At 35.0% G+C, this 12,791-nt stretch overlaps 1 protein-coding gene across 1 annotated transcript in view; it reads left to right on the plus strand.

Moving 5' to 3' along the window:
* The window catches only part of LOC133337379 (ral guanine nucleotide dissociation stimulator-like 1), a 49,528-nt gene extending 36,952 nt beyond the window's left edge, over nucleotides 1-12,576 (plus strand). The window contains exons 2-6 of the mRNA XM_061545608.1: nucleotides 9,003-9,104; nucleotides 9,888-10,667; nucleotides 10,730-10,882; nucleotides 11,263-11,412; nucleotides 11,485-12,576. Of these exons, the coding sequence (XP_061401592.1) occupies nucleotides 9,003-9,104; nucleotides 9,888-10,667; nucleotides 10,730-10,882; nucleotides 11,263-11,412; nucleotides 11,485-12,531 (2,232 nt within the window). The 3' untranslated portion in view covers nucleotides 12,532-12,576. The remainder of the gene's footprint in view (nucleotides 1-9,002; nucleotides 9,105-9,887; nucleotides 10,668-10,729; nucleotides 10,883-11,262; nucleotides 11,413-11,484) is intronic.
* The last annotated feature ends 215 nt before the right edge of the window (nucleotides 12,577-12,791 follow it).

Below are 12,791 nucleotides of genomic sequence, written 5' to 3' on the forward strand. Positions count from 1 at the left end.
GTTACGACTTAGCTTATCTTAATAAGAGTGACGGGCGATGTGTACATATTTTAGAGCTAAAATCAAATTATTAATCTTTATAATTTTCCTAATCCACTCCACCTTCAATAAACATTTCAAATTTATATTCGTTTAAATAAATTTATTGTAACCCATATCTACTCGATCTGATATATTTTCTTTTTTCAAAATTAAAATTCTTATAAAATATTCTAAAAACTACAGTATCTGAAAAAATCCAACCTCATATATTTTCTTTGAAAAAAAAAAAAAAATCGCGGAAGATGAGGACTGATTTTTCCCATTGAAAAAGAGTTTTCAGGAGCTGACGACAGATTTTTTCTACTAAAAAAGTCCTAAAAGCTTCTTCTATTGAAAAAGGGTCCTCAAAACGTGGGTACAGATATTTTTCTATTGAAAAATGTTCTCAGAAGCTGAGCACAGGTTTTTTTCTAAAACTAAGCAAATATTTGTGTTTTATAGAGCAATATTATCTCAATAGTATCAGGGCCTTAAACGCGGTATTTTATATAATACGAATCAAAAAAAGGTGTTACAAACAGCGCCATCTACACTTCACTAGTGGTATCAACGAACCCCCTTTATAGTTTATGTCTGTAGTGATCCCATGGTTGTAACTACATTTCACCACTGATGGTTAGTATCTGCGGGAACTAAAACGTTATATGACACCATTTTAAGCGAATGCTCATATTCACCCTACTAGTGTAATTTAAAAAAAAAATGTTGTCTACTAAAAACGTCCTCAGAAACTGAAAACAGATTTTTTTCTGTAGAAAACAGGTCCTCAGAAGCTGAGAACAGATTTTCTTCTATTAAAAAAGTCCTCAGAAGCTGAGTAAATATTTTTTTCTGTAAAAAAATATTTTCAGAAACTGAGCAAAAATTGTTTTCTATTGAAAGCAGGCCTCCGAATAATATTTATAGAACAATATGGCGTTAAGAATATTATTTCAAAATTATCAGAACCTTAAACGCGAAATCTTAATATGAATAAAAAAGGTTTTACAAACCGCGCCATCTACACTTCACTAATGTTATTAACGAAAGCCCTTTATGGTTGGTGTCTGTATCGATCACATGGTTGTATCTACAATTCATCACTGATGGTTTGTATCTGCAGTATAGACACGAGGCGCCATCTGATGATAATTGTGGGAAATATAACGTAATGTGACACAATTTTAAGTGAATGCTCCCATTTACCCTACTAGAGTAGTTAAAAGAGTGGAATTTTAAAAAATATCAGAGCCTCTGGCTTAGATTTCTTAAGTATTATTTTTAACCACTATCAGAGTTTTAGGCGCGAATATTATAAAATATTAATTTAAATCATTATCAGAGCCTTAGGCATGGATTTTTAAAATACTAATTATAGACCACTGTCAGAGCCTGAGGTGTGGATTTCTTAAATAAAATTTTTAGACCACTATCAGAGCCTGAGGCGTGGATTTTTTTAAATGCTAATTTTAGACCACTATCAAAGCCTTTGTCGTGAATTTTTAACTACAATTTTTAGACCACTATCAGAGCCTTAGCGTGGATTCATTAAATACTTATTTTAGACTTTCATCAGAGCCTTAGGCGTGAATTTTTTAAATAACATTTTTAGAGAAGTTTAGAGTCTATATAATTATAGAATATTTCCTGTGGATTTAAATTCTATTAAAAACCCCATATATTTTCGAGAAGAAGTTATGGAAAAATCTTTCTCTGTCCGGGAGCATACTTTTTTTCTGCGTTCTGAGGGCATTTCTGTGAGATTTTAACTGAAGAAAGATTTGTTTTCGGGTAGAAAAATCTAATTTTCTGAAAATTTTTTTCAGAAATCAAAATTTGTGTGGATTATTTTTTTAAATTCCTTAGTTTTTTTCCTGGGCTAATATTAGAGTCAGTTTTTTGCCATGTTTCATATGCAACAATTTGTTTTCCTCAGAATTTTTCTAAAACAAAGAAAATACTGAAATAATTATTCACACAACGAACAATCGACTTCTGAGAGGTCATAAAATACAAAGCGTTAAAAAATAATGAAAATAAAGATCAAAAAAATTCGAATTTAAATACAACCATTGTTTCTGCAATTATTATTGTTGCTGCTGTTGTTGATTTATGGATGATTCAAAATCATTTAAACAAAACTATGAATATTTAAAGAATTGTAAAACACCTGTTTAGCTTTGGCATGAATCATTTATTTCACCCGCATACTCTCTCACACACACACACCTCGACCCACACCCACCACATTGTGGCTAACCTGTGTGAGAGGAAAATTGAAAATAATAACAACATTTCGTAAATAACCAAAAACATTTTCCATCTTGCCATTTTCCTCAATCGCATCGTGTCTTGCAGAATTTCACGAATACATCTTCGTACATGTGTCCGACAAAAACAAATAAAAAAATTGCCGTCAAGGTTTTGAAAAGTCCACAGAATCCAACATATCAAACAAAGACGCCGCCGCCAGCAACGGGTCAACGGGATTTCCATCTGTATCAGAGTGTGGATCAGCATAAAGCATTAATGCCACCCCTGGATCATGCCACACATATCATCAGTCATCAGCATCATTGCAAGCATCATCATAAACATCACTTGCCCCAACAGCCGCAATCATTGCCTCTCTATCATCAATATGAATATGAGCCATTGGCGCCACAGTCGCAATATGAGACACAGGCTCAGCGGCTGAGTCAGGCGGCCCAGGAGTTGCAACAGCAGAAACATCAGCTGCAACAGGAGTTACAGCAACATTTCCACTACAATGACACCTCCTCGTATGCGAATCAAAATAATAGTTACTTTTATTATGACAAAAATCGTTCGCCAGATTCGCCGCTACCAAATGCGACCACACCCACCAACAGCAGTACGCCACTGCATCAGAAATTCTCTTGCCATTCATCACCGCAAACTCCAAAACATTACTCGCCGCATCATCATCCGCAGCAGCAGACGCAAAAATGCCTTACACAGCGTCAATCATCAACGCCATGCTGCATGCGATCGGCATCATCTCCACCACCACCCACATCGGCACCGAACAGTCGGCGTCAATCATCATCGGATCGTATGGCCAAAACACCCACCTCCTCCCTGACCAAACCCAAGAAATGGCGTCGACCCTTTAGCTCATATCATTCCTGTGATGATTTGGATGCCACCAATAATGCCGCGAATTTGAATAAATCGAAAAATAACTCCACCACCACCACCGATCATTCGCATCAGAATTCAAATGAAAAAATGGTTGTGGCAAGTTTGAAATATTTGTGTGCCTGTACGGGTGCCACACTGCGTAATTTATCGAAGAGAACCAAAGATCTGCACAAGAAAAATTGTTATTCCTATGTGAAGGTATGTTGAGAGGAAAAAGTTGCAGGACGAACTTTGAATTTTGATAGTTTTTGATTTGCTGATTTCTTTTTTTTAATTTGTTCTTATAAAAACCTTAAGAAGCTGAAGCCAGATATATTTACTATTAAAAAGAGTCCTCCTAAGCTGAGTAAATTTTTTCTACACAAAAAAGGAAGCTGAGGAAAGATTTGTTTCTATTAAAAAGTCCCCAGAAGCTGAGCACAGATTTTTTTCTATTGGAAAAAAGTCCTCTGAAGCTGAGTAATTGTTTTCTATTTAAAAAAGTCCTCGAAAGGTAGTCACAGATTTTTCTATTGAAAGAAAGTCTTCAGATGCTGAGTACAGATGTTTGTCCATTAATAAGGCTTCTGAAGCTAAGCACATATTTATTCTATGGAAAAGAGTCCTACGATGTAGAAGACATTTTTTCTATTGGAAGAAAGTGCCCGGAAGATTTTTCTATTGAAAGAATGTCTTCAGATGCTGAGTACAGATTTTTCTCCATTAAGAAGGCTTCATAATTCATAAGTCCCAAAACGATGGTATATTCACGAACCATAAAGGTGCTACAAATAGCGCCATCTAACCTTCCGTACTGATATCAGCGCCAACCATGTATGTGTCGATCAACTCTAATGGTTCGTATCTGCGATACAGACACAAGGCGCTATCTAATAGCAATTGTCTGAACTAAAACGTAACACAACACCATTCGAATGACCCTATTTACCCTACTAGGGTAGTGGCTCAGCTACTGCTAGGCGTGGAATTTTTAAGTAATATTTTTACTGAAGTTAAAAAGTCCTCCGAACTTGAGAACAGCTTCTTTTGTTCTTGAAAAAAGTTCATGCTCAGATGTTGAATACAAAAAGTTCTCAGAAGCACAGCACAAATTTTTGTCTATTGGAAAAAGTTCTAAAAAGCGTAGACCCTTTCTAACTTGTGTTTGTGTCGATCACAAGATTGCATTACCACTAATTGGTCGAATCTGCCGTACAGACGCATGGCGCCATCTAATAGCAATTTTCACAACTAAAACGTAATATTACGCCATTTTAACCGAACGCCCCTATTCACCCTACTAGACTAGGCATGGATTTTTAAATAATAATTTGCTTCTTCTTAAAAAAGTCCATCATCAGAAGCTGAGCACAGATTTTTTCCATTGAAATAAAGTCCTTAGATACTAAACACAGATTTTATCCATAGAAAACAGTCCACAGAAGCTGAGCACAAATTTTTTTTTTGAAAGCGATTGGTTAGTTTTTTTCTACTGAAATAAGTCCTCAGAAGATGAGCACAGATTTTTATCCTGAAAACAAGTCCTAAGAAGAGGAGAGAACTTTTTCGCATTGAAAAAATCCCAAAAACTGAGTACGTATATTTTTTATTGAAAAAAGTCCTGAGAAGCTGCGGATAATTTTTCCATAGAAAAAATCTTCAGAAGCTGAGGAAAGATTGTTGGCTATAGAAAATAGGCCTACGAATAATATTTCTACATGTTAAGAATATTATTAAAGGTGTATATAAACCTTGTACGGGAATCTTTTAAATAATATTTTTATGCTCGATAGCACAGATACGAAGGAGACATATGTTGCAAGTAGAGCCATCTACACTTCACTATCGTTATCAACGATAACATTTTTTAGTTTGTGACTCCGCTATAGATCACATTTTGGCACTTACAATTCTCTATGGACGGTTCATGCCTATGATACAGACAAGGGGCGTCATCTGACGTCAATCGTCTCAATTAAAAATAATGTGACATAATTTTAACCGAGTGTCCCTATTTACCCTACTAGTGTAGTATCATGGCCTTAGGCTGGATTTTCAATTTTTAAATAGTATTTTTAGATCTCATCAGAGCCTTTTTAGAGCACTATCAGAGCCTTAGGCGTGGATTTTTTAAATACTAATTTTAGACCACTATCTGAGCCTTAGGCGTGGATTTTTTAAATACTAATTTTAGATCACTATCAGAGCCTTAGGCGTGGATTTTTTAAATACTAATTTTAGACCACTATCTGAGCCTTAGGTGTGGATTTTTTAAATACTAATTTTAGATTACTATCAGAGCCTTAGTCGAGGATTTTTAAATACCAGTTTTAGACCACTATCAGAGCCTTAGGCATGGATTTTTTAAATATCCTTTAAAACATTTTATCTGTGTAAACGATAAAATTTTTCTGATGAAATTTCCTTTCCCACACCCCAAAAGAAAATCTAATAAATTCACCCATACATCCATCAATCAGATCAAGAGGCAGATTGTTTGTATGTTTTGCACCCCACGCCATCTATCACCAGTCGTATTCGATTGATTTCAATTTAATACACTTTAAATAAACATTAACAAAATTAGAAAATTTATTTCAATGTAATTTACGAAACGAAAATAAATATCAAAACAGGAGAAAGAAAAAAAACGAAAACAAAAAAGAAATTGACTACAGATTTAATTTTGGCAAATGTTTTAAGAAATCAAAGTCCAATCGCTAATCAATTACACACACACATGTGACTAACAACATATTCGATTTGAAAATAAATAGAAAAAACTGAAAACTATTTTTAATTGATACAAAATCAAGATCAAGAAACAAAAATCCTGAAAAATGTAGGTGAAGTTTAAATCGGTAAAAATAAACTTTATTTTTTTTTAATTAATTAAATTGCAATACCCTATTTAATTTAATTTCAATGTTCTATCATTTTAATTTACTAATAAAAATATAGACAAATGAAAATTCTTTTCCAATGTATTCCAGTTCTTTAAAATGCCTAAAAGTATGCAACACTTTGGGTATGATGCCGTCCAATTCATTTGCAGTTTAGTAATATCGTAAACTACAGATACGATAGGAGAAGTTCTAATCAAAAAAATATTTTTAAATTTACCTTCTGCTGAACTATAGCTTCCCAATGGATTAATAATTTAATTTTGGAGAAATTTTTCGATGACCTCAAAAATTATTTTGATCATGTTTGCAATTTTCTGTTCTATTTTAAAATATAAATAATTCAATTTCAAATATATTGATTTATATTTTTAAAAATCTATGTGTACATGAGTGTGGGTGTGTGTATTTCTGCCCACACTGTACCCAAATAGCCATGAAATATGAAACCAAATCCCCCATGGAGAATGCTCTGGTAATAATAATTGACCGAACAAAACTTAAAGCAAATGGCCAACCCTCTGATAGCCTCTCCAACGGGGGGTATTTCATAGTTTATGACCTCGTGTGACTTAATAACAGAAATTGTGCAAATGTTTTGGAAATGAAATAATTTCCGCTCATATGAAAATAAAAAAAAAATGTACACACATACAGTGGGAATGGCAATGAAAAAAAATTGTTAGAAACTGAGGTCCGATTTTCAGAAAAAATACCTCAAATGCTGTGGTTACATTTATCTATAGAAAAAAATGTCATCAGAAGCTGAGGCCCATCTTGTTTTTTATAGGAAAAAAATCTTCAGAAGCTAAGGTCTATTTTTTCATAAAGCTGAGGCCAATTTTTCTAATGAAAACAAAGTCCTCAGAAGTCGAACACATATTTCGTAAGAAAAAGTCCTCAGATGCTTAGCACACATTGTTTACTATTGACAAAATACTCAGAAGCTGGACACAGATTTTTTCTACTGAAAAAATGTCCTCAAAAGCTGTGCACAGATTTTTTTACTATTGGAAAAAGTCCTCTGAAGCTGAGCATATATTTTTTCTATTGAAAAAAGTTCTTTGAAGCTGAACAAAATTGCTTTCTTTTATAAAAAGCTGAGTCCAGATGTTTTCCTAATGAAAATATTCCTAAAAGGCTAATGACAGATTTTTTTAATGAAAAAAAGTCCTAAGAAGCTTAGGACATTTTTTTCTTAGATACTGAGGACAAAATAATATTTATAGAACAATATCAGATTTGTTAATAAAGCAGTTATGAACTGTTATGAACCAGAAGGTATTACAAACCGCGCCATCTACACTTCACTTCCGGCATTTTCAATTTTGTAGCAATTCACCACTGATGGTTTTGCGCTACAGACATGAGACGCCATATAATACCATTTGTTTCAACTAAAGCATAATATGTCACCATTTTAACCGAATACACCTATTCATTCTACTAGTGTAGAAGCTGGGCCTAAATTTTTTCTGAAGTTAAAGAACTCCTCAGAACCTGCGAACGGATTTTTGCTACTGAAAAAAAGTCCTTAGAAGCTGAGCACAGATTTTTTCTGTGGAAACAAGTCCAAAGAAGCTGAGCATACATTTTCTCTATGGAAGAAAGTCCTCAGAAGCTGAGCACAGATCATTTTCTATTGAAAAAAAGTCCCCGGGGGTTGAGCAAATATTATTTTCTATTATTTTCTAATATTTATATAACAATATCGGCAATATAAGAACAGCGCCATCTACACTTGATTTCTGGTATCAATTATATCATTTTACAGTTTGTGGCTGTGTCGATTACATGGTTGTATTTACAATTCACCACTGATCGTATCAGCGCTACAGACACAAGGCGCCATCTGAACGTAATTGTTGGAACTATAACGTAATATGACATCATTTTAAGCGAATGCCCTTATTCATCCTACTAGAGTAGTTAAGAGAGTTGAATTTTAAACAATAGCTTAGAATTCTTATGTATTATTTTCAGACCACAATCAGAGCGTGGATTTTTTAAATAATATTTTTAGACCACTAGCAGAGCTTTAGGCGTGGATTTTTTAAATAATATTTTTCCAACACTTTCAGAGCCTTAGGCGTGGATTTTTTAAATAATATTTTTCCAACACTATCAGAGCCTTAGGCGTGGATTTTTTAAATAATATTTTTCCAACACTATCAGAGCCATAGGCGTGGATTTTTTAAATAATATTTTTCCAACACTATCAGAGCCATAGGCGTGGATTTTTTAAATAATACTTTTCCAACACTATCAGAGCCTTAGGCGTGGATTTTTTAAATAATTATCTGAGCCTTATAAAACAACGCCATCTACATTTCACTTCATGCATAAACGACATTCCATTCTGGTTTGTGGCTGTGCTATCGATCACATGGTTACACATACAATTCACCAATCATAATGTGACGACAATTGTCTGAACTAAAACGTAATATGAAACCATTTGAATCGAATGCCCATATTTATCCTACTACAGAAGTATCAGAGCCGTACGAATGTTTTTTGGAGCAGAATTCAAACCTTAGGATTGCATATTTTAAACAATATTTTTCGAGCATTATCCGAGCCTTAGGAGTGGATATTTTTATTAGAATTTATAGAGCAATATCATTACATTTTATTTGGATTTTTAAATCCTATTTTAAAGTTATATAACAGTCTTTGACTTGGTTATTTGAAATAATATTTTTTTCAAAGAACTGGTATCATTATAATTTAATTTTCTCCTCCCGTCTTTTGAGGATTTTCATTATTAATTTATTTCTCAAATATTATTTCATTCTCAAAAACTTGATTGCATGTTTGTTTTTATATGTAATTTTCTTATTTGGTGTAAAAATAATAACATTTATTTCGTTTATTTTCTTATACTAATCAAATTCTTGGAATTAATTTTCATTTTTTTCTCTATCTTTACAGCCCACGTGGCGGGTATGGGGTGAAGAAAAGGATACCGACATCATTTATACAGTATACCTGAAAAAGGTGTGCTACCATCGACCTACACCCTCAGCAGCCAATGTAAGTATCCTTCGTGTGCCAAGCACGATATGTATTTTCGGTTTTCAAGTTGAGTTGTTTGCTGTCGTAGTTATTTGTGTAATGATTTATTTGAACTATCAGTTGACGTTCAAGGATAGATGGCAGTGTCACTGCCATTAGCTCTAATTGGAGAAAATACATTTTTGGGGAGAAAAAAGCTAAATGTGTTTGTTTTTATTTTTGTTGAAAGACCAATGACCGGACGTTATTGGAAATGAAGGATTTTTTTATTTTGGCATTGGGAGGAAGGAGTTTATTATTCAATATTAAAAAGGGAAATTGGACATAAGCAGGATTGTACTTCTAATTATTTATTAAAGAACCTAAATAAAATGGGGATTTTAAAAAATATTTTAATGTACTCAGGCGTGGAGTTATAAAAAAAAATATTTTTTCCAGTAGATTTCAGGCGTGGATTAATCAAATATTTTTCAAGAACACATCAGAAACCTTGCATTTCAAGGACCCTAAACGGTTGCACCTAAAATCAGCATTAACGAACGGTTCGTGTCTACGCTAAGACGCTATGTGCCATTTGACGACAATTTTCTGAACTAAAAAGTAGTGTGACACCATTTTAACCGAATGCCCCTATTTACCCTACTAGAGATTTTTATTCTTAAATAATAGTAGTAAAGAGGTTTTAGGTGTGGATTTTTTAAATAATATTTTAGAGCAGTATCAGAGTCGTAATATTTTGAATGATTTCCGAAAGCCTTGGTTTTAAAAGAAAATATTTTTACTGTTGTTCTTTCATTTCAGCCCGATTCCGAAGATGACATCTCCTATCTGGAATGGGAAATGGTCAGAGTTCGTTTTGTTAAGGCGGCCACCTTGGAACGCCTTGTCGAAGCTCTGGCCACCGATGATGGTGAATTGGAATCGACCTTCATCAACGTTTTTCTCAATACCTATCGTACCTTTTCAACGCCCAAAGAAGTTCTTGGTCTATTCATAAAACGTTTCAATGCGCTAACGGAAAAGCAACGTATCGAAGACATCAAACATAAAGATGATGTCGATTACGATCCCAGCGCCACGATACATGAACAGCACAAAAAAACTCTAGTCTCGGTGTGGAAAATGTGGCTGAACGGATTTCCCGAAGATTGGAATGAAGAGAATCTCCGATATTTAATATCCTTCACAAGTAAACATTTACCCAATTCTGATCTGCATTCACGAGCCCTCAATCAATTGGAAATGATATTACGCCAGCAAGTGTACAGTAAAAAAAGTCTGCCACCATGGTTGGGTGATCAATTTGCCGATTTATATTTGGCTCCTGAGTTTCAGAGGCGTGCCTGCTTCCTAGAGACCTATCGTTTTCCGCGCATCGATGTGCGGCATTTTGCCGAACAGCTGACGCGTATGGATTGTGATTTGTTTAAGAAGGTGATATCACATCAGTGTTTGGGCGCCACGTGGTCGCGACGATCGCAGGGTTGCTGTGAAACGGTGGTGGCGACAGTAACACAATTCAACGAGGTCTTATATCGAGTCATAACAAGTATACTGATAGAGAGAGCTTTGGAACCACAGGTGGGTGTTGGAAAATACATAATTTTGGGACCGGAATTTTTAATTTTATTTTCTCATTCCAGGAAAGAGCGGTGTATATAGCAGTATGGATAGATATAGCTCAAGAACTGAGGTTACTTAAGAATTTTTCTTCCCTAAAAGCCATTGTCACAGGTCTGAATTCATCGGCTATTTATCGTTTAAGTAAAATCTGGAGTGTATTGCCAAAGGAAAAGGTGAGAGTTGGGAAAATCGATATTCCGTCTTAAGAGGATTTTTTCAACGACCTCTAATAAGAGTGGATTTTTAAAATAATTTTCAATGACCTCTAATAGGCGTGGATTTTTAAAATAATTTTTTCTATGACCTCTAATAGGCGTGGATTTTTAAAATAATTTTTTCTATGACCTCTAATAGGCGTGGATTTTTAAAATAATTTTTTCTATGACCTCTAATAGGCGTGGATTTTTAAAATAATTTTTTCTATGACCTCTAATAGGCGTAGATTTTTAAAATATTTTTGTTCTATGACCTCTAATAGGCGTAGATTTTTAAAATAATTTTTTCTATGACCTGAAAAATCTAATATTTTATTGTGTTTTGTATTTGATTCCAGTTGGAAATCTTCCAAGAATTAGCCAGAATTTGTTCGGAGGATAATAATGCCTCAGTTCAAAGAGAGTTGCTAATACGGGAGGGTACAGCGAAATTTGCCGAAACTGTGGGAGAAAACGATCGTCACATGCAGAAGATAATACAGAAACAGGTATGTTTCCGAACTTCTATATTTTCTATAACAACTTCGATTAATCAATCCTTCCCTCTCTCACATTTCCAGAGTACCCACACGTCACACGGTACAATACCCTATTTGGGGACGTTCCTTACCGATTTGACAATGATACATCAAGCCAACCCCGATACCGTGGGTGAAGATAATCTCATCAATTTCGAAAAGAAACGTAAAGAATTTGAAGTGCTGGCCAAGATAAAACTTCTACAAGGAGCAGCTAATACCTATAATTTAGAAGAAGATCCGCTATTCAATCGTTGGTTTTATTCAATGCCTGTACTGACAGAGGAGGATGCCCACACATTATCCTATCAGTTGGAACCACCACCACCAACGGCACCACGAAAAAGTAACACCTCCTCAAATATGTCTTCGGCAAATTCCTCAATATTGGGTCATCGGAAAACCGATTCGATTGCTTCGAACTCCAGCAGCGGGGCGGGATCACAATTCTATTGTGAAATTAGTTCACACAATAGTTCAAGGCACAATTCCCTGGATCGAGAGGCTCACAATAATCATATGTCGGCGACAAGTAGTGTGTCGAATTTATCTTTGGACTCCAGTAATTCGGGAGGGGGTTTGAATAAGTCAAAAATGATTCATTCACAAAGTTCAAATGGTCTACTGAGAAGTAGCCATGGTTCGACAAGTGGATCACACACGCCAACTCATGTTGGATCGCCCTTGATTAATGCCCAAGTCGTTAATTCACCGGGAGCCAATGCCGATTTTTATATTGTAAAAATTACCCTCGAAACGGAAACAATGCCTCAGGATGGTATTGTGGTGTACAAAAGTATGATGGTGAAAAATAATGAACGCACCCCGCAAGTGATACGCAATGCTCTAATGAAATTGGGTATTGAAGATGAAGCCGATAATTATACGTTGGCCCAACGACTGCCCGATAAAGATGTTGATTTGCCCCGCAATGCCAATGTGTTTTATGCCGTGGTGGTAAATAAGAATTTCGAATTACGGTTTATTTTGAAACCAAATCCGGAGCGTATGACAAATGGTGGTGGAGTAGGTGGTGGTATTCATGGTAGCCACGGTGGCAGTCGTAGTAGTCGCAGCAGCAATAGCTAGTGGTTAACTAAGACCCTGTAAAAATATGGGGTCTTGAAATATTGCTATGGACTAAAACGAAAAAGGAGAAGAAAAGGAAAACAAGTAACGCAGAGCGTCGTATATGCCGACATGGGTGCTTCAAACTGTTTCGTGTATTGGAAATTTCGAAACCCATCTACAACAAGTTTGGTTTGTTTTGAGCTGTCATATGTAAGAAGCCATGTGAATGGAAAACTGACAAAAACAGACACACACACAAATTCGTTTATAAGTATATA

This window comes from Musca vetustissima, unplaced genomic scaffold (genome assembly GCF_032173495.1).
Source record: "Musca vetustissima isolate MV318-11 ecotype Yass unplaced genomic scaffold, APGP_CSIRO_Mvet_v1 utg31854, whole genome shotgun sequence".
NCBI lineage: Eukaryota > Metazoa > Arthropoda > Insecta > Diptera > Muscidae > Musca > Musca vetustissima.